At 39.6% G+C, this 18,865-nt stretch overlaps 1 protein-coding gene across 1 annotated transcript in view; it reads right to left on the bottom strand.

Annotated features, from left to right (window-relative positions):
* Dcdc1 (doublecortin domain containing 1) overlaps nt 1-18,865 on the bottom strand; it is a 364,522-nt gene that overhangs the window by 172,584 nt on the left and 173,073 nt on the right. Inside the window, 3 exon segments of the mRNA XM_051144875.1 lie at nt 3,332-3,398; nt 3,430-3,484; nt 5,591-5,678. Coding sequence (XP_051000832.1) covers nt 3,332-3,398; nt 3,430-3,484; nt 5,591-5,678 — 210 coding nt within the window.

The following is an 18,865-nucleotide window of genomic DNA, read 5'->3' as shown; positions in this document are numbered from 1 at the left end:
GCCTGTTCAGAAGCAGTGATCCTCTGTCCTACAAGGGTGGCATTTTACAGTTGAGCGCAAAATAAAACAAATCTTGATATCTTCATTTGTCCTTCTTTTCTGTGCATATTTCACAGTGTAGTGACTAGGGGTCCATCACGTGTCACTTGCTAGAGTTATAACTCCAGAGCTTACTTGAAAGCTGTATGCACAGAGAAACACATGCAGTGAACTGAGAGGACTGAAACAAATCCTCAACCTTCATATCAATGTAAAGTTTTACTGTGGGAATTAATACCATGGGTTAAGACTGTACTGTGATCCATGACCTCTTTGTACTAAATGCAAGGATTCTCTGCTAAGAAAATTAATTGAGAATATTGTGTAAATAGCTGTTTAATGATTTTCCTACTTAGTGAATCTGTTCATTTTTAAATGACTCACAACCACCGAGATATTTATGCATAGCTACTGGGGCTTTGTGGCATGCAAAATTGTGTATTACATCACAGAAAAGGACTTATTGTTAAAGGAGAAATGGTAAGTTTCTATGTGCATTGTTTTATTGTTGCTGTTTCCTTTAGTGTATGCAACCTTTTTCTTCAGATTTTTGTTGTGTAAAAGAGAAATAATTGGTGTCTTAGGAAAAATATCTCTAGATGATTTGGGTTGTAAAAAGTACTTGCAATCCTTGCAAAAATGTGATTGTACAGAAAAGGAAAAGCTTGTGAAGGAAAAGAAAATTATTGTTGAGCATATTCTCTACATCAGACGCTGTGCTTCAATACCATACCTACTTTCTAATTTCTACTTTGGGGTAAGTTTGCAAGGTAGACATGACTAAGCCCATTTTACAGTTGAAATTATGTCTTAGTGTACCCAAATAACTTTCTGTAGACCACACAAGGGATTCTAGGAAAACTGCACTCTGAGCAAGTATTTTAATCACTTTAAGGAAATGTTAGAAAGTACAAGTTGTATAGCACAGTGAGGTTCTGGAAATAAATACCATGAAATGTCGGAAGATGGGATTTAGAAAAGGACCTTCCAAGGCATCTAACCCACTTCATTTGGGATGAGAAGTCCTAACCCTGATGCCGCATGTGATTAGATTGCAGCCACCCAGCTATTCAGTGCCAGGGCTAGGAGTAAGACACTTCCAGTGTGTTCACAGATTGGTTGGATACAAAGCATGGTTTCATAATACAGAAGAAAAGCTTAATTTATGAAGTCATGCAAACCAACAATTTTTCCCTTGTTGTTACCTACATTGTTTTCTTAAACTCTGTATGTGCTGTGTTTTTATATGAAATATCAAAAGCTCATGTGTAAGGTTCTGATCCAATTGATGCTTAAATACACTGGTGTATTCATAGTTTAATGTGACAATGAGAGATACAAGCTGGGTGAAGAAGTTATTCCCTCATTGCCACTGAAGGGTAAGCGTAGCCCCTGGTCCCTTCCTGTCTCTTTCCTGATGGCAATGAGGCAAGCAGCTGTCCTTTTGCTGCATCCTTCAGCCACCATGTTCTGTTCTATCTTAGGCATGGGGCCAGCTGACCATGGACTGGGACCTGAAAAGCCATGAGCTAACACAAAGCCCTCTTCCTCCTTCTTGGGTATATTATAACACTAACAGGAAAAAATGCTAATATAATAATAACAATGTACAAAGAACTAATGATGAACAGAGTCTTAAGGCTGGGTACAGACATTACGATGCCTCCTCAGACATGGTTCTATTTTATTATCTGAAATGAACATTATATCTTATTGTTTTTGTATCTTAATATCTATGTTTGTTTTTGTCTATCAGAGAATCATAGAATAACCAAGGGCAATCCAGGACTTCATTTGAGACATAATTTCAATGTCCTTCATCCCACCACAAATTAACCATCATCAAACTTAATTGGATGAATTCACATGACCAGAAATGTTTAGACAGTAGAAGAACATCCTGTTGTGAATGGTGGCAAAGGAATGGACAAATGCAAGACGTGCCATCTCCTTCCAAATAAAGTATATATTTGAAAATTTTATTAATTTATTCATATTACATCTCAACTGTTAGCCCATCCCTTGTATCCTCCCATTCCTCCCTCCATCCTGCTTTCCCCCTACTCCCCTCCTTATGTCTGTGACTGAGGGGGACCTCCTTTCCCTGTATATGTTCATAGGGTATCAAGTCTCTTCCTGGTAAACTACTATCCTTCCTCTTAGTGCCACCAGGCCTCCCCATCAAGGGGATGTGGTAAAAAATGGGGCACCAGAGTTCGCATGAAAGCCAGACCCCACTCTCCACTCAACTGTGGAGAGTGTCCTGCCCATTGGCTAGATCTGGGTAGGGGTTCGAAGTTTACTGCCTATGTTGTTCTTGGCTGATGCCATAGTTTGAGCAGGAGGAACACTCCTTCATTGCCGGTGGGAATGCAAACTAGTACAACCACTTTGGAAATCTATCTGGCACTTTCTCATAAAAAAGGGAATAGGGCTTCCTCAAGACCCAGCTATTCCATTCCTTGGGATATACCCAGAAAATGCTCCACCACACAACAGGGACATATGATCAACCATGTTCAAAGCTGTCTTATTCATAATAGCCAGAACATGGAAACAGCCTAAGTGTCCCTCAGTAGAAGAATGTAAAAGTGTATTTTAATAGGTAAGAGGAAAGGAGGCAATTCTAGTTCCTCATATATGTCAGATCTACTTATAAATTAATAAAGAAAAATTAAGTATTTCCTACATTGGTCTATAAACTATTCACACTTATACAGAGAAATTTCCTTTAAAGCTGTCCTTGAAAGACTGTATGAAAAGTCACAAGATGCTCTCTTCTTACTCTTACTCTGTCTCCATCTCTCTCTCTCTCTCTCTCTCTCTCTCTCTCTCTCTCTCTCTCTCTCTCTCTCTCTCTCTCTCTCTCTGGGGTACCCCTTCCCCTTTCTTTCTCCTCCCATGTTCACTTAATAAAACTCATATAATATTTTTTAAAAAGCCACAAGATGATGTGAATGTATCAGGCCCAATGATGTTGAGCTGGGAAAGATCAACAATGAAGACTAAGACAGCTGTCATGAGAATGATCAGCCTGTGGGGCTCATACAAGCTCTGTGTTTGTTTTACGTATACTCTGAGAAGTTAATCAGAATGTCTAAAAGTGTACTGAATGCCCATTGGAGATCTACTAAATCTTTTGCACTAGACAATACCAAGAACAGAGAAAAAAATTCTTAATAGTCAGCAATTTAACATGCTCTCACTTGCATGCTTATGTGCTGGAGCACCACAACATGGCAGCAAATAAGGAGAAGTCATTTGGCAAGAGGAGATGCTCTTAGGTATCTTGGTGATCAGCCACATGCTGGCTTCTGGCCAGGACACTCTTTGATTCCTGCTGTTTATTTCATTCCCAGTGGACACTTTCACCAGGGTATAGATCACGGCAGATCACATACTTTGTGATAGAAACAGAGGCATAAAGAATGACATTGAGATCCACCTGTATCACAAGGAGAGAGGTACACTTTCAATCTGTGGTTTAAAAAAGTGAACATTATTCAACACACTTACTCAAAATGAATGAACCATGCCAGAGCATTAGGTTTTCTGACTGAAAGAGTGCCTTCAAAAACCAGAACTCATCGTCATTTAGTTCAATTCATATGTTTGATTGTCAGTATTGATATGCAAAAGCCTGGGCTGTACAGCATGGGATATTTTTCTTGCCTTAAAGAACAGCTGGGCATGGTGGTGTGCACCTGTAATCCCAGCACTGAGGCAGGTGAATCACTGTGAGTTCAAGGCCAGCCTGGTCTACAAAGTGAGTCCAGGACATCCAAGATAACACAGAGAAACCCTGTCTCAAAAATAACTATATATATATATATATATATATACACACACACATATATGTGTATGTATGTATGTATATATACACATATATGTGTATGTATGTATATATATCAGGTTCTCTCTGTGTCTGTCTGTCTGTCTCTCTCTCTCTCTCACAAACACACACAGACACACACACACATACATGTAAATAATTAAGTTGTGATAGAGGCATATAAAATAATGGGCTCATTTTGTTATAAAAATAAAGTATTTTGAAAGAGTAACATATGATGTAGCCCTTGAAGGATAGGTCTGCTGTAAATAGTAAAGAGCAAGATGGTATCAAAAGTAAAATAATTTTAGTCTGTGTATCTTGGGATTTCTTAGTAGACTTACAAAGTAAATTTGGCCAAACCACAGAAAGTGTCGGGTGAAGGTTACAGAGTCAGGTGAACAGCAGGGTGACAGTGGACACTTTCACCAGGGTATAGATCACAGCAGGTTTTTAGTAAGGCTGAGAAGCCATGGGGAGACATCACATCCAAGGCAGGAGCAATGATCTGGAGTCACATACTCTGCTGAGAATAAAAACATATTAACTGAGACTTTTGAGCTTGAAGAGTCACTGGGGGAGTGGGCACTGTTGGGGGTGGCAAGCCATCCACATCTCCTGGGGTCAGTATCAGATCATATAACCTGCATGGTTTATCACATTATATATGTAGAAGGCATTTTGTACCTTCCTTGTCTTGCTTAGACTTGATTGTTTCATTCCCATCCATTCATGTCACCTGTAGAAACTCTTGTAATTTCATACTTAATAAAATTTACTTCCCAAATTATAGGAACATTTTTCTCAAGTAATTACAGCCTTTAAATAGCAATATGTATAGGCTCATAGAACTATGCTAATATATACTTTTAGTATAATAAATTATGCTGCTTTAACAACCATATAATTTACTTTCTGATGCTAAACAGTCTACACATTCAGCAATACTGTATATTTACTGGGTAACAGGTGAGATTTTAAATATACGAATCAAACAATAAGGCAATATTTTAAATTATTCAGGCAGTCACAGAGGGGTACATTATAATGATTATTCTGTAAGAAAGGAGAGTACATTCTTCAGAGGGGAAAATGTCCTTTGACCTCTTTGTGGAAAAAAAAAAATGAAAGTTTTAAATGCCTTTTGTGGCTGCTTCTCAGCACATAAGCAGATCTGACTTACAGCGCTTTGACTGTGTGTTCCCTGAGATAGGCAGGCTGGACTCTGGCAGGGAATCCCCCACAGGTTCTGAACAATGATAAACTATATTCCGCTAAGCCATCCACCACAGGACTCGGTATTTAAAGTACCACTTCCACACAACCTCTTCACTCCAAGTTGCCATCACACTCTAAACTCCCCCTCCGTATCTGGCCAGGAGCTTGTTTGGACTGGAATTAGACAGAAGACCCGTGCTGCCAACTGCTTCTTTGTACAGCACCTGCTGCCAGCGCCTAAATTCTTGTTATCTCCACACCATGGTTTAATCTTTTAACAGTTGGCTTATTGGTGAAGAGCAAAGGGGTCCTTTGTCTCTGCCTTGGGCTGGCACCCAGCATTAACACCATGCTGTTCTTCAAGAGATATTTTGCTGGACAGTTCCCAAGTGATTCTGCACAGGGCAGCCACAGCCAGACCCACACCAGTGCAGCTTCATTTATGTTATTAAAAAAAAAAAAAATAGAAGAGGGGAGGAATCCTGCCAACTCTTAACTGACAGTCGCCACTGAGAGTCTTCTCCTGTGACTAGATCTTCTTGCTCTGTTGTTTTCTTCTTCCTTCTCTTTTTCTTTGTTCATTTTTGCACTTGAAACAATTATTTAAGGAAGTTAATTTTCAGTGTTTCAATTTATACCCAAAGAAACAAGATCATCAGGAAATGCAAGGGGAAAAAAATTAAAGAATAGAGCCCCACAAAAATGATTCCTCGGAATCAGTTGACAAACACAATGAAGCAATCTACATATATAATGTGAAAAATAATAACACAAGTTATGTGATGTAATAATGAACCCAGGAGATGTGCATGGCATGTTTGCCCATCAGTGCCCTCCTGTGCATCTTCACAGCGAGTCCAAAAGTGGACGCATAACTTCACCTATTTTATCTTATTGTGTACATGTGTGTATGCATGTGTGTGCATGTGTATGTGCATGTGTGTGCACGTGTGTGTGTGTTTTCACAGGTGAGCATGCACAATGTGTGAGTATGAGTGAGCACACATGCCATGGCACACAGGTGGAGGACAGAGAACAGCTTTGTGGAGTTGGTTCTCTCCTTCCACCTTTATGTGTATTCTAGGACCCTGCTCTGTCATGAGGCTCATATGACAAATTAACTGAATCATCTCAAGAGCCCAACTTGACTGCTTTTTTCTAGACCACATAGTTTATAAGGGAAAAGAGAATTATTAAGTCTGTAAAAATTAGGATTAAGGTGAGATTTTTTCAACAATTTACAAAGTAATATGCTGTGTGTGTGTGTGTGTGTGTGTGTGTGTGTGTGTGTGTGTGTTATTGAAAAACCTTCTAAAGTGCTGTCATGAATTGAGAAGGGAAATCTTGTTTATTCGTTTGGATGCCTATACTCATGGTTCCCTCTCAAAGATCATTATAATCGCCTGTGTCTGAATATATTGTGCTGATGTTTAAGTGCTGAGCCAATTAAAACTCTGTTTTTTCCCCCAAAATGATTAACAATGATGGTGTGCTTTCAATACCCACTCATCTTCTCTTACAGGTCCACCAAGAAACTGACTATAAGGACTGAATGAGGAAAGTCACAGATCACAACCTTCAATTGAACCAAGTATTTACTAGCTAAAATTTCACTTTTGATAATGTACTTTAGTGCTAAGTTAAAGAATTTTATATGTAAATCATTGTATGAAATGTTATAAAAATATCATTCCTCCTGAGTCATTCTCATCAAGAAATGAAAAAAAATGTAAGAGCAGAAAATATTAGCAAAGACATTACTACACAATCAAGCAGAAAAAGCAGCTTAAGATCTAGGTATGCAATCCTCAAATGGCTTCCATTATTGGGTCCAAAATAAGGAAAAAAATTGGAGACTAGATTGAAAGTTCCATGTTGCAAGCAACTGTTTGTCTTTTTCCAGCCTCCTTGTGACCAAAGAATAGTTGCATAATAATTGCATATTTAGCAGTTATGGGCGCATTCTGAATTTACCCACTATCTTATAACAAATATGCCATGGCTCTACAGTGAAAAGCTGCTCATTTTCTTGCTACCTCTGTGAAGGATGCCGCTATTCAGGGCCACTGATATCTGTAACATCAACTCCTGAAAGATCATAAACAAAATAAGTTTCTTTTCATTTTTGCAAAACTTAAGATGTCATCAACTCTGGTCCATGTTTGCCTGCTCTGTTCTCCCATAACTAGCCACTCCTCTAGGTATTCTTTTCACAAATTTGGGTTTTTTTTTTTAAATATTAACTACCATAAAGTTTAAATCTCATCCATTGCATAGAAACATATAATTTGATTGCTCTAAAACTGAATCCATCTACAAAAGTTGCCAATGTGAGCAACAATAGGAGAGTTGTTGAAAGATGTATGTGGCAAATTGTCAACTCTTAGTGGCTTCCAAATCTGGTTTTGAAATGGATAAAAGAGCAACAGGCTATAATTGCTGGGGTTACAGTGGTCGACCACACTGCAGACAGGGATTGTATGTTTCGGATACTTCTCTGTAGGAAAGGTTTTACTTGTCAATAAGAGATTTAAAAGAACAGTCAGGGGCTGGGCAATGAGATCTCTACCTCCAGCCAATTTAAAAACCTATGCATCAGGAATATTGGCTTTTCTTCCCTTCTCTCAACCCCTGTTGTAATCCTCTTACTGTCTCCTTTACCTCAGTGAGCACCAAGATTCCACAATAAAACGTCTGGTAGACGCCTGTCACCTCTGCCTGCACCTGCCTTTAAAGCAGTCCTTTTCAGGTTATTAAATTACTACTCGCAATGCGCTGGTCACTTCTCTGTAAGTAATTGGAGACACTTTACTGAAAGGATTTTAAAGGTTTCAGAGCAAAAAGAGGGGCTGTTTTGTTCCAAGAGCATCTCTCCTGACTTGCCAGTTTATCAAGGTCTTGCTTTTTCATGGTGCTATTTTGGTTGAGTTTTATTAAAAAATCAATGTATTTTTTTCAAAAATAAAATAGTGCAAATATGTATTTAAGATGACTATTTTCTCATTTTCACTGCATCATAAGATTCAATTAATAAATAATAATACTTATGGACTATTTTTTGTCCTGTTTTCACATCAGAAAGGATGTCATAAAGCAGCACCTGGACAGAGCAGGTGAGAGAAAAGCCTCCTTCTGTCTCCTTTTCCCTGGTATCTATTTGATATCTTTTCTTCCAACATAAGTTTGAGCTGGTCTCCGTTACATAAGCTAATTAATTCATCACCTTGCTTCAGTTAGGTAACTGTGCTAAAGCAACCACAAGTCAGGATGAGGATGTGTCCTTGAGGGGATCTTCAGTCTAACAGGAGGAGAAGAAAGAGGCCTCCTGAGTCACTTTCCTAACACTGAATTGGATCTTACCTCCGATCCAACACTCCCAATATCTTCTCAAAAACAATAGCCAACCTAACCTGTACTGTTGAATGAATCCTTTTGGACCCTGAACCCTACCTGCTCCCACTGGGGCTGATGAGCAAAGAGATGTAGATCCCAGTTGCTTACTGGTCCATCTCCCTAGTCAACTTGTCAAGCTGTGGGCTCAGTGAGAGACCTTTACTTAAAATATAAGGGGGAAAATAATAGAGAGAGAGACAATCAAAGTTGACCTCAGGTCTCTACACATGCATGCATTGTAAGCACAACTGTATACACATATGCACATACATGTATACAACACACACAAGTAATAACAATAGTAATATTTAGTAAAAATAGCAGTTAGTTCAACACTATACTATTAATGGCACAAAAGAAATTTTCTGGAGCTATCAGTACCAGAAATATCATGTATAGTTTAAGGAAGGGGTAAAGGAAAGATAGACTTCCTGAAGCAGTCAGAAGCCAGATGAGGCCAGGATGACAGGCAGGATTTCAAGAGGAACACTGAATGCCAACTATATGCTGGACTCCGTCCTAGACATGACACAAGGGAGGCTGAGACAACCAACCAGAAAGTGGTGACAAATATGATAGGCAGATTTGGGCCCAGGGGTCCCGCTCAAACTAAGGCACCAGCCAAGGACAATACAGGAGGTAAACTTTAAACCCCTTCCCAGATCTAGCCAATGATCAGAATATTCTCCACAGTTGAGTGGAGAGTGTGATACGACTTTCTCACGTACTCTGGTGCCTCACATTTGACCATGTCCCCTGGAGGGGGAGACCTGGTGGCACTCAGAGGAAGGACAGCAGGTAGCCAAGAAGAGACTTGATACCCTATGAGAATATATAGGGGGACATAATCCCCCTCAGGAACAGTCATAGGGGAGGGGAATAATGGGAAAATGGGGGGGGGGGAGGAATGGGAGGATACAAGGGATGGGATAAACATTGAGATGTAACAAGAATAAATTAATAAAAAAAATGCCTAAAAAAAAAAAAAAAAAGAAAGAAAGAAAAGGAGGTTGATTTCCAGGCAGAAGGGTCTACATGGGTGCAACAGGATATGGAGTGTTTTCTCAAAGCAGCAGAAGAAAAAGATGATTTCACTAAAACACAGAGGACACAGGCAACTGACTGCATGTGTGTCACTCAGATTTCTGTACTGACACTTACACATATTGTCTGTGTCACAAGAATTATCAACCCAGAAAACCAGAAGCCAAGGAAGGTAAATGCTTATACCAAATCACAAACTCTAAGAAGCGTTTTCAAAAGAGAGAAATGGGGTGGGGGTAGGGCTGAGGCAGTCCTGAGAACACAAACAAAGATTCTCTTTGGAGGATCTGGGAATGACTGCATGGAAAACACAAGTGGAGTACAACCCTGTGAGCCAGGACATGAATGAGAGAGATACATGGCCCAGGCAAGGCACAACACAAGCTGCAGCACCAGCTCGCTATGGCACAGAGCTCACTAATTCCAGGTGTCAGGTGCAGGGAAGACCTAGGTGATGAAAGATTGGAGATGTCAACTGAGAGTGAGGGTGATAGGAACTCTGTTAGCTAATACACACAGGGTTATTTTTTTTTTATTAATTTATTCTTGTTACATCTCAATGTTTATCCCATCCCTTGTATCCTCCCATTCTACCCTCCCCCATTTTCCCATTATTCCCCTCCTCTATGACTGTTCCTGAGGGGGATTACCTCCCCCTGTATATGCCCATAGGGTATCAAGTCTCTTCTTGGCAACCTGCTGTCCTTCCTCTGAGTGCCACCAGGTCTCCCGCTCCAGGGTACATGGTCAAATGTGAGGCACCAGAGTACGTGAGAAAGTCATATCCCACTCTCCACTGAACTGTGGAGAATGTTCTGACCCTTGGCTAGATCTGGGTAGGGGCTTAAAGTTTACCTCCTGTATTGTCCTTGGCTGGTGCCTTAGTTTGAGCGGGACCCCTGGGCTCAAATCTGCCTATCATAATGTTCTACTTGTAGGTTTCTAGGACCTTCTGGATCCTTCTACTTTGCTATTCTCCCATGCTTCTCTCACTATGGAATACTACTCAGCTATTAAAAACAAGGAATTCCCGAAATTTGTGGATAAATGGATTGAGCTAGAAATGATCATAATGAATAAGTTAACCCAGAAGCAGAAAGAATCAAATGGTATATACTCACTTATATCTGCATACTAGCCCAAGGGGCATGTCCACGAAAGCCTTCACTTACCAGGAAACTGGGACAGAGGGGAGGACATCCTATTGGGACTCTAAATGAGAGAAGCACAGGGTTATTTTAAACAGGAAAATCATACTAAGCAAACCCCTAATGAAAAATGCTAACAGGAAGAGATCTATGCCAGATACACCTCAATGTCAGATGATTTTAAAACAATGGGCACCAGCCACTATATTGTTTTCTAAATGTGATCAAAACCAGATGGAAGCAGGGAGGACACCAACCCCCTCACAAAAACTTTGATCCAAACTCACCCTGCCTACAAGATGTGCAGGGATGCAGATCGAGCAGATAGAGCAGAGACTGAGGAAAAGTCCAACCAATGCCTGGGCCAAGCCAAGATCCACCCCACAGGAGAGAGCCAACCCCTGTCACTATTAACAATACTCTGCTATGCTTGCAGACAGGAGCCTAGCAGAGTTGTCCTCTGAAAGGCTCCCCCCAGCAGTGGTTCCAAAGAGATGCTGAGACTCACAGTCAAACATTGGGCACCTGGAGGTGACAGGAGCTCCACAAGAAGACCAACAGAGCCAATGAACCAGGGACTAGAGGGGCTTGTGGAGACTGAGCACCAACCAAGGACCATGCATAGACTGGACGTAGACACCCTACACAGATGCAGTTGATGGGCAGCTCAGGCCTCATGTGGTCCTCTAGTAAGAGTAGCAGAGTCTATCTCTGGCATGGACTCTGTTGCCTACTTTTCAATTACTTCCCTCTGATGGTACTGCCTTACCAGACCACAGGGAAAGAGGATGAATTCAATCCTGATGTGACTTGATGAGCTGGGGCAGGTGAGTAGGGGGCTCCCCTTTTCTGAGGAATAGGGGAGGGGGAGAGAGGGTGGGACTTGCAGGAGAGGAGGAAAGGGGCTACAACTGGGATATAAAGTGAATAAACAAATAAAATTTAAAAAAAAGAAATATATTTCCATCTTTACAGTTACACTATTTTGGGTCACATGCTTCTAGAAAAAACACAAAATTTTCAGCAGACATTTTGACATAATAGAGTGTCAATGGGTGACATTAAAAAAAAGTAAATTAAGCAGGCTTGGGTAATGTGTCCTTTGCATTGTGTCCTAGAAATAAGGGGCTCAGATTGAGGGGGCACAAGTCCTACTTCTCTCAGGTACTGATGTTGCTCAGGATATACTTTCCTTGGCTCAAAAACTAAAGTTTATGGCTGACATGAACAACAAACTTATGGAAAGGCTTTCAGCTGAAAACACGAGAGAATTTTTTCTCATCAGACATATTTTAAATGTCTTAATTAGGGCAATTGATAAAGTCATGGGGGATGAATTACTAAGTAGAAATCAATAAACAGATGTGGGCGTGGTTCTATGAAGCCATCCCCATTAGATACACTAGAGACCAGACCAGAATAGCAAGTAAAGCAGATCCTAATGTATAAGGACACAGAATACATCTTTTTTATTAAATTATTTTTTTTTTGTTTTCATGTGCAGAGCTCAGAGAACAACTAGCAAGAATCTCTTTCCTTCTTCCATCTGAGTCCACAGGACCAAATTGAAGTGCTCAAGCTTGTCCACAAGTGGGTAGCCCAAGGTAGCTGACATCTTAAAAGCTTTCTCAAAGAATCCTAACTCATTAATTATTCCTGAATGAAAAATTATAACAGACACTGAGATTTACATGGCACAATCCAAGCAGAATATTTCCAAATATGAATACTGGACACTGACACTGGATCAGACCTGACAGGATTCGTCCTTCCCAGCATGCTGGACACTGACATCCTGCATCCTTCATGTTCCAGCACCAAGTGCTTCAGTTGATGCCCCTCATCAGAATAGGACAGCTTCGAAGAAAGCTTCTGATCCCAATTGGTCCAACATTTTAGACTGTCCCACAAAGGACTTCTATTAAGCCTGGAATTTCTCAACATTTAGAAATTGGACAACAGATGCTATGCCTAGCTTGTTTAACCATTTCCCCCAATTTTATTTGGGACCCTACAAAGGTATTATTCATCCCAAATCAGCCAGAAGAAACCTTAAGAGAACAATGCCCCATTTCCCTTAAGGGAGGTTGGGTAGGTTTTTGGTTTCTTTCTTGGGTTACGGATGTTCATTTTCATTGGGAGTTTGCTCTAAATTACTATTGGTCTTATTTAGAGAGAAAATGAGATTGGACTCAGATATTTCTCTCTTTTCCTTTATGTTTCTTTCTTAGGTTTGGAGATAAGGTTGAAAAGGAAAAAGGGTTGAATATAGATGCATATAGATGATAGAATAAAATAAATCATTGAATCTACTCCTCAACTTAAGCCTTTAATTTTTACTCACAAGGTTATTTTTAATTCATTGTTATAGAATTTTGTATATTGATGCAAAAAAGTTTAAATTTGGTACATTGGTATAGAATATTATTCTTCACACACATTGTATGTATTTCTACTCTAATATGAGGTATTGTGCCCATACAACTCCAGTAGAGTACAAGGTTGACCTCCGATACTTTGAAAGTTCTATAGCAGGCTTTTTAGAATAAGTAAGTTATACAAATTGGTTGTTAGTTGATCAAATCATGGTCATGTCAATTACTAGTCTATTTATTTTTACAAGAATATACGTCCTAGGTTTAACAGATAAATATGATTCTATAGATAGATAAGGTAAGTTAGATAAGGTCTTCAAAAACCTCAGAGACTTACAGAATATGGCATTTAAAAATGTTTTTATTATTTTAAAGATTCATTGACAATAAAACAGGATAACTCCTGGGAACATCCAGTCTACCTCAAAATGATTATGAGCATCAAAGAGTCTCCTTATAGAGATGGCTTCAAATGTGGCAATTAAGCCACTAGGCAAAATGTCCCCATTTCTGCCACAGACAGAATTCTGCCTAAAAATGGGCAAACTTGGAGGCAGACAGCCAAACTCTGCCAAGACAGTGTGAGTCCTCAATAGTTCCTGCCTCACAAATATGTCTGTCAAATATACTGGGTCAGAAGGCTTAAGATGATGCTCCAATGTTATAGAGAGTTTTGGGTTCAGACAGCAAACCGTCTCTGTCATTTTATTCACTTTGGAAGCTGTTAACCTGCACTTCCTGTTTACTCAGAAAACTAATTTTATTCCTTCTCATGCCTCTGATGAGGATGAAGACCAGATAGTTTAGTTTTACAATTAAGCTTAGTTGTTTAGGGGTTAAGATGTTTTTAGGTCTAGATAGATGTTTTAAGTTAATAGAGATGAGATATGATAGACATTGATTTACATTTCAGGATTTTAGACTCTCAAGAAGAGGAAAGATGTTCAGTTCAAGGCTGCCAAATACAAATAGCCAAACCATTATGAATGTAACTTTTATATAGTTCCTGATTGTTTCATGCTTCTTCTTGCTATATGTAGTTTATTATATATGTGTGTAATAATATAGATATATGTAAAAAGAATTAATTAAAAAATAAAAAACCAAAAAAAAGTATTTGTTGCTACATCATAACTGATTTTGCTACTGTTGTGACTCACTGCGTAAATATCTGATATGCAGGATATCTGATATCTCACCCTCAGTGAGGTCATGACCCACAGGTTAAGACACTTGCTATACAGCGTGCTTTCCAGTAGAAGGCCCTTTGGGACTTATTACCCTATTACAGAGACACTTGCTGCATTAAAGTTCATTGCTATTCTCTTCTCCATAGCTAGGAAATGAAATCAACCCAAATGTCCATCCCCAGGTGAATGGATAAGAAAAATGCAGCATATACACACAGTGAAATATGGCTTGGCTATAAAGAAAAATTAAATCTATAGTTAGAACCAGAAAAGATTATACTAGGTCACTCAGGCCCATAAAGATGAACACAGTATGTTCTCTATATGTGAGTTGAGTCCTAGCTTCTAATCTTTTGCCTTGCGTGTTTAACTTGGAGCACACGTAGAGGGCAGCTAAGTAGGAAGGGGCATTTTTTTAGTGAGAGACACACTAATCAAGAGGAAAGTAATAGATTTTAGGTAAAACGCATGCAGTGAAGTGTAATATTTGGAGAGGAAAGGCTTAAGCAGGAAAGGCTGTGAGAGTATGGGGGAAACCAGGTTTGTAAAAAGGAGGGCTAACCCAAAGGAAGGGGATATGAAAATCAGTGTAAGAGCCCACACTCACAATGCAGCTTAAGAAAAGAAGACATAAGTGTAAGGACACATGTAGAAAGAAGGAAGGGAGAAGAGTGCTGAGTGAAAAGATTCCACAGGCATAAAGTGCAAGAGTATTATTAAAGGAAGAGTAGGGGGTGAGGTATTCAAAGCAAAGGCTGGATGAGAATGCCTTATAGAAACCGACTAGTTAGTAAACTAATGTCAAAATAAAACTATAATTAAAAGATTTGGAACAGAATTACCTTGGAACAGAACAGTCAATGTCGTTCCCAGAAGACATGACTTCTTAAATGAAAATCTCAGTGCTGGAGGAGGTTTCTCTTCCTATGAATTATTGATCATGGAGATCCCAGAAATCTCTAGAACAGAACAGTTGCCTTTGTCCTTGGTTACCTGCCATAACTACAAGGTAAGACTCTTTGCTAAAGACACACTCTGGCTGCAGAAATAGAGAGGTCAGTCTCAAGCTGAAGAGGAAAGTTGCTCTTTGCTGATTAGCTTTTATAGGGTTGGAAGACACTACACAGTGTGATGAGGGAGAAAAGACATCAACAGTTTGACCCAGCTTTGTACCCTGTATGCTATAACAGCAACCCGCCAAACAAGAAATTCCTGCTGGTGTGATAGTGGCACAAACATTAGGGAGTAACTAACTGTTTTATGGTGAGATTTGAGGCCTTCTCTTCAGGAGGTAATTTTCTGCTTACCCTTGTAATCACAGTCAAAAGCCCATATAGGAAAGTCACAGTCCCTAAGGTAGAACCTGCTGGTGTTATGCTAAATGGCCATGCTACCAAATTAAAAAAAAAAGTTTATGTGCATGACTACAGACCTGTGCAGCTCTGAAGCCTGCTCAGAAACGCTTCTTTTTGCAGTGGGCAGCAGTTAAGGGAGACACACATAAATAGCCAAAGTCCTAAGAATAAATTACTCAGTGTTCAGTCCAAAATAGGACAACTATATTAATTCTCTTACCACCAATGCTTAGCATGGAAGAGGAGACAGAAAGGAGGTAAAAAACCAGAGGATGGGGGAAGTGCTTTTAAACACTGTCCTGGACATCACAAGGCTAAGGAGACCATGATCTCACAGCAGCTGTGGTTATCTGCACAAGAACTACACAAGACCATGCCAGGCAAAATCGCAGCACAGATGGTTTAGATGCTCTCCAGGTCCTACCTCTTACCCAGGAGCCTTTGGCAGTGGATAGTTGACAGGAGATGGAGAATCACTCATTATTGAGGGTGTGGCCATTGGTAGGTCTCCCATACTCTAGTGGCTCGCTCCACACCCATTCACATATAGGCACTTCTAGCGTTACTTGAGTGGGCTATCAAATTAAAAACAAAAAAAGACCTGATGTTGAGGGAAGTGTTGGGTGAGTTTTAAGGAAGAGTAGAAGGTAGGTACAATCATATTCCGTTGTATACATGTATGAAACTTAAAAAAAAAAGAAAGAAAGAAATCAGTCCTGGAACTGATAATAGTAATTCTACCAATAATATGAAAAATAAGAACATGAGTGGCTAGAGAGATTTCCCCATGATTAAGAGCACTAGCTGCCTCCTTGTTGCTTATCTTCTGTGGGTCTGTGCATTGTAGTATGTTTATCCTGTACTATATGGCTAGAATCCACTTATATGTGAGTACACACCATGTGTGTCTTTCTGGGACTGGGTTACATCACTCAGGATGGTCTTTTCTAGTTCCATCCATTTTCCTGCAAATTTCATGATTTCTTTGTTTTTAATAGCTGAGTGGTATTCTATTGTATAAATGGACCACAGTTTCTTTACATAGTCTTTGGTTGAGGGACAGGCAGGACAGCTTTGCCAGGCCACAGGGGAAGAAGATGTGCTCAGTCCTGATACAACCCGATAAGCTGGAGGTAGATGGGAAGGGGGTCCCCTTTTCTCAAGAATAGGGAAGGGAGTAGGGGACAGAGTGTGGGGCTGGGAGGTGAGGAAAGATGGGGCTACAACCAAGATAAAAAGTGAATAAAAATTAGTAAATAAATAAATATATTATGTATTTATTTAAAAAATAAACACTAGCAGCTTTTCCAGAAGATCGGGGTTCAATTCCTAGCACCCACAAGCTGAGTAACAACTGACTGCTGCTCCAGTTTCAGGGTATCTGTCGCCCTCTTCTGGTCCCAACAGGCATTGTATACATATGGTAGACATGCGAAAGAAACACTCATACACACACAAAAATAGAAAAAATGAAATCTCAAAAAATGTAAAAGTGTGACTATGAAGGGTTAAAACAACCCATTTTAGAGTATAGAAAGAAATAAAGAGTATAGAAATTAATGCATTTAGTTAGCAATAAATAAAAGCAGTTTTACGTTGTTATACTTAAGGGCCCAATCAAGCCAGTAAAACAGCACTTTTTGCTCTCAATGAAGCAAAATTAAAAATGACTACATGAGAGGCAGGACATATAGCTTAGCTATAAGGTAGTGGAGTACACAAAATGAAAACCTAAAGCTCTCACTGGAAGTTTAAAGGAAGGCTCTAGGCAAATTTTCTTCTGAAGAATTGTTTATTATATTTCCATTATAATGTGTGTATGACATGTGTGTCGTGGAGGTGTACGTGTGACATGGTTCATGCGGAGGTCAGAGGACAAATTTTCAGAGTCAATTCACTCCTCTCACCTTTCTGTGGGTTCTGAGGGTTGATCTCACGGACCAAGCTTGTGCCGCATGTGCCTTTACCTCCTAAACCATCTCACCAGCCAGCTCTAAGCAAATTTAATAGTGAGGGAAAAGACTGCTGCACACAATCTAAACCTTCTTATAAGTGGGAAAATGCCTATTAAAAACAAATTCTTATTGATTAATTTTTCTTTCTACCAAGCAAAAGAGAACAGGAGAACCAGTATCCACACCTAGCATGGGAAGTACAGGCACTCAATGGAGGTAGGGCCGCTGAGACCAGCATGTACGGCCTTTTGATTTAGCAATGGATGCTTAGAGTGAGTGAACCTCATCAAAATGCTTCTGGGTTTTTGGTTATGCCCTTTACTCTATTATTTTAGTTATCTACTAAAGATATTTAATTTGCTAAATTATGCGGTACTAGAGTTAGATGGGGTCACACGGAGAGGTCACCTATCCAACCTAGCATGGCTGCCATGCTGTGGTAACCAGTGCACTACTCACAAGTTACAAGCTCCTTTTTACATTTAAGATCATTTAAACAATTTAAAAAATTAAGTTCCTTAGTCCCAGTCGTCACACTCTAACTGGTTATACAGTGTGGCCCGCCATCATGTCCTGCATGGTGGGAAGGCACGCCATCCCTGAAGACCAAAGACGCCAGTTAGAATCCTGGCTCAGCACATGCCTACAATGTGAGCTCAAACAAAGAATTTTTTCTTTTTCTTTTTCTTTTTTTTTCTTTTTTCTTTTTCTTCTTTCCTTCTTTTCTTTTTTGGTTAGTCTCTGAAGAGTGGATTGATAATAGAGACTGCTGAAGTTAAACCGCCATTTGAAAGTGAAATAAAAATGTTAATTTATACGTCAGTGCTGAATAGGTGGGAGTTTTTATTATTTACAGATTTAAAAAACCTGATATCCATTTGTTCATGGATAGTCATGAGCAAAACGGTGCTAAACTCCCGGATCCTCGCAACAACTCTTGACCCTTCCACTGTCTCATGGATTCCTGCTACGTTGCATTTGTTTTCATTTCATTTCATCATCATCATCATCACCATCACCATCATCATCACCATCACCACCATCATCATCATCACCATCACCATCATCATCACCATCATCATCATCACCATCATCATTATCATCAAATCCAGGGTTGAAATATGAAGATTCAGAGGAAAGAAAGCTATTTTTTACTGTAATAAAGTAACTTAAAGTCATTGGTTTGGAAATAACCACAAAAACCCTAGCTTTTATATTTCACACAAAATTGTGACCTCTTTAAAGCAAGTTCTGCTCACTGTCTCCATATATTCCTTTTAAAACAAAGGGACATTGCTAAGTCATTCAGGCCTGAC

Source organism: Acomys russatus, chromosome 4 (assembly GCF_903995435.1).
Source record: "Acomys russatus chromosome 4, mAcoRus1.1, whole genome shotgun sequence".
Lineage (NCBI taxonomy): Eukaryota > Metazoa > Chordata > Mammalia > Rodentia > Muridae > Acomys > Acomys russatus.
Note: the sequence above shows the minus strand (reverse complement) of the source record. Positions and strands in the feature narration are given on the sequence as shown.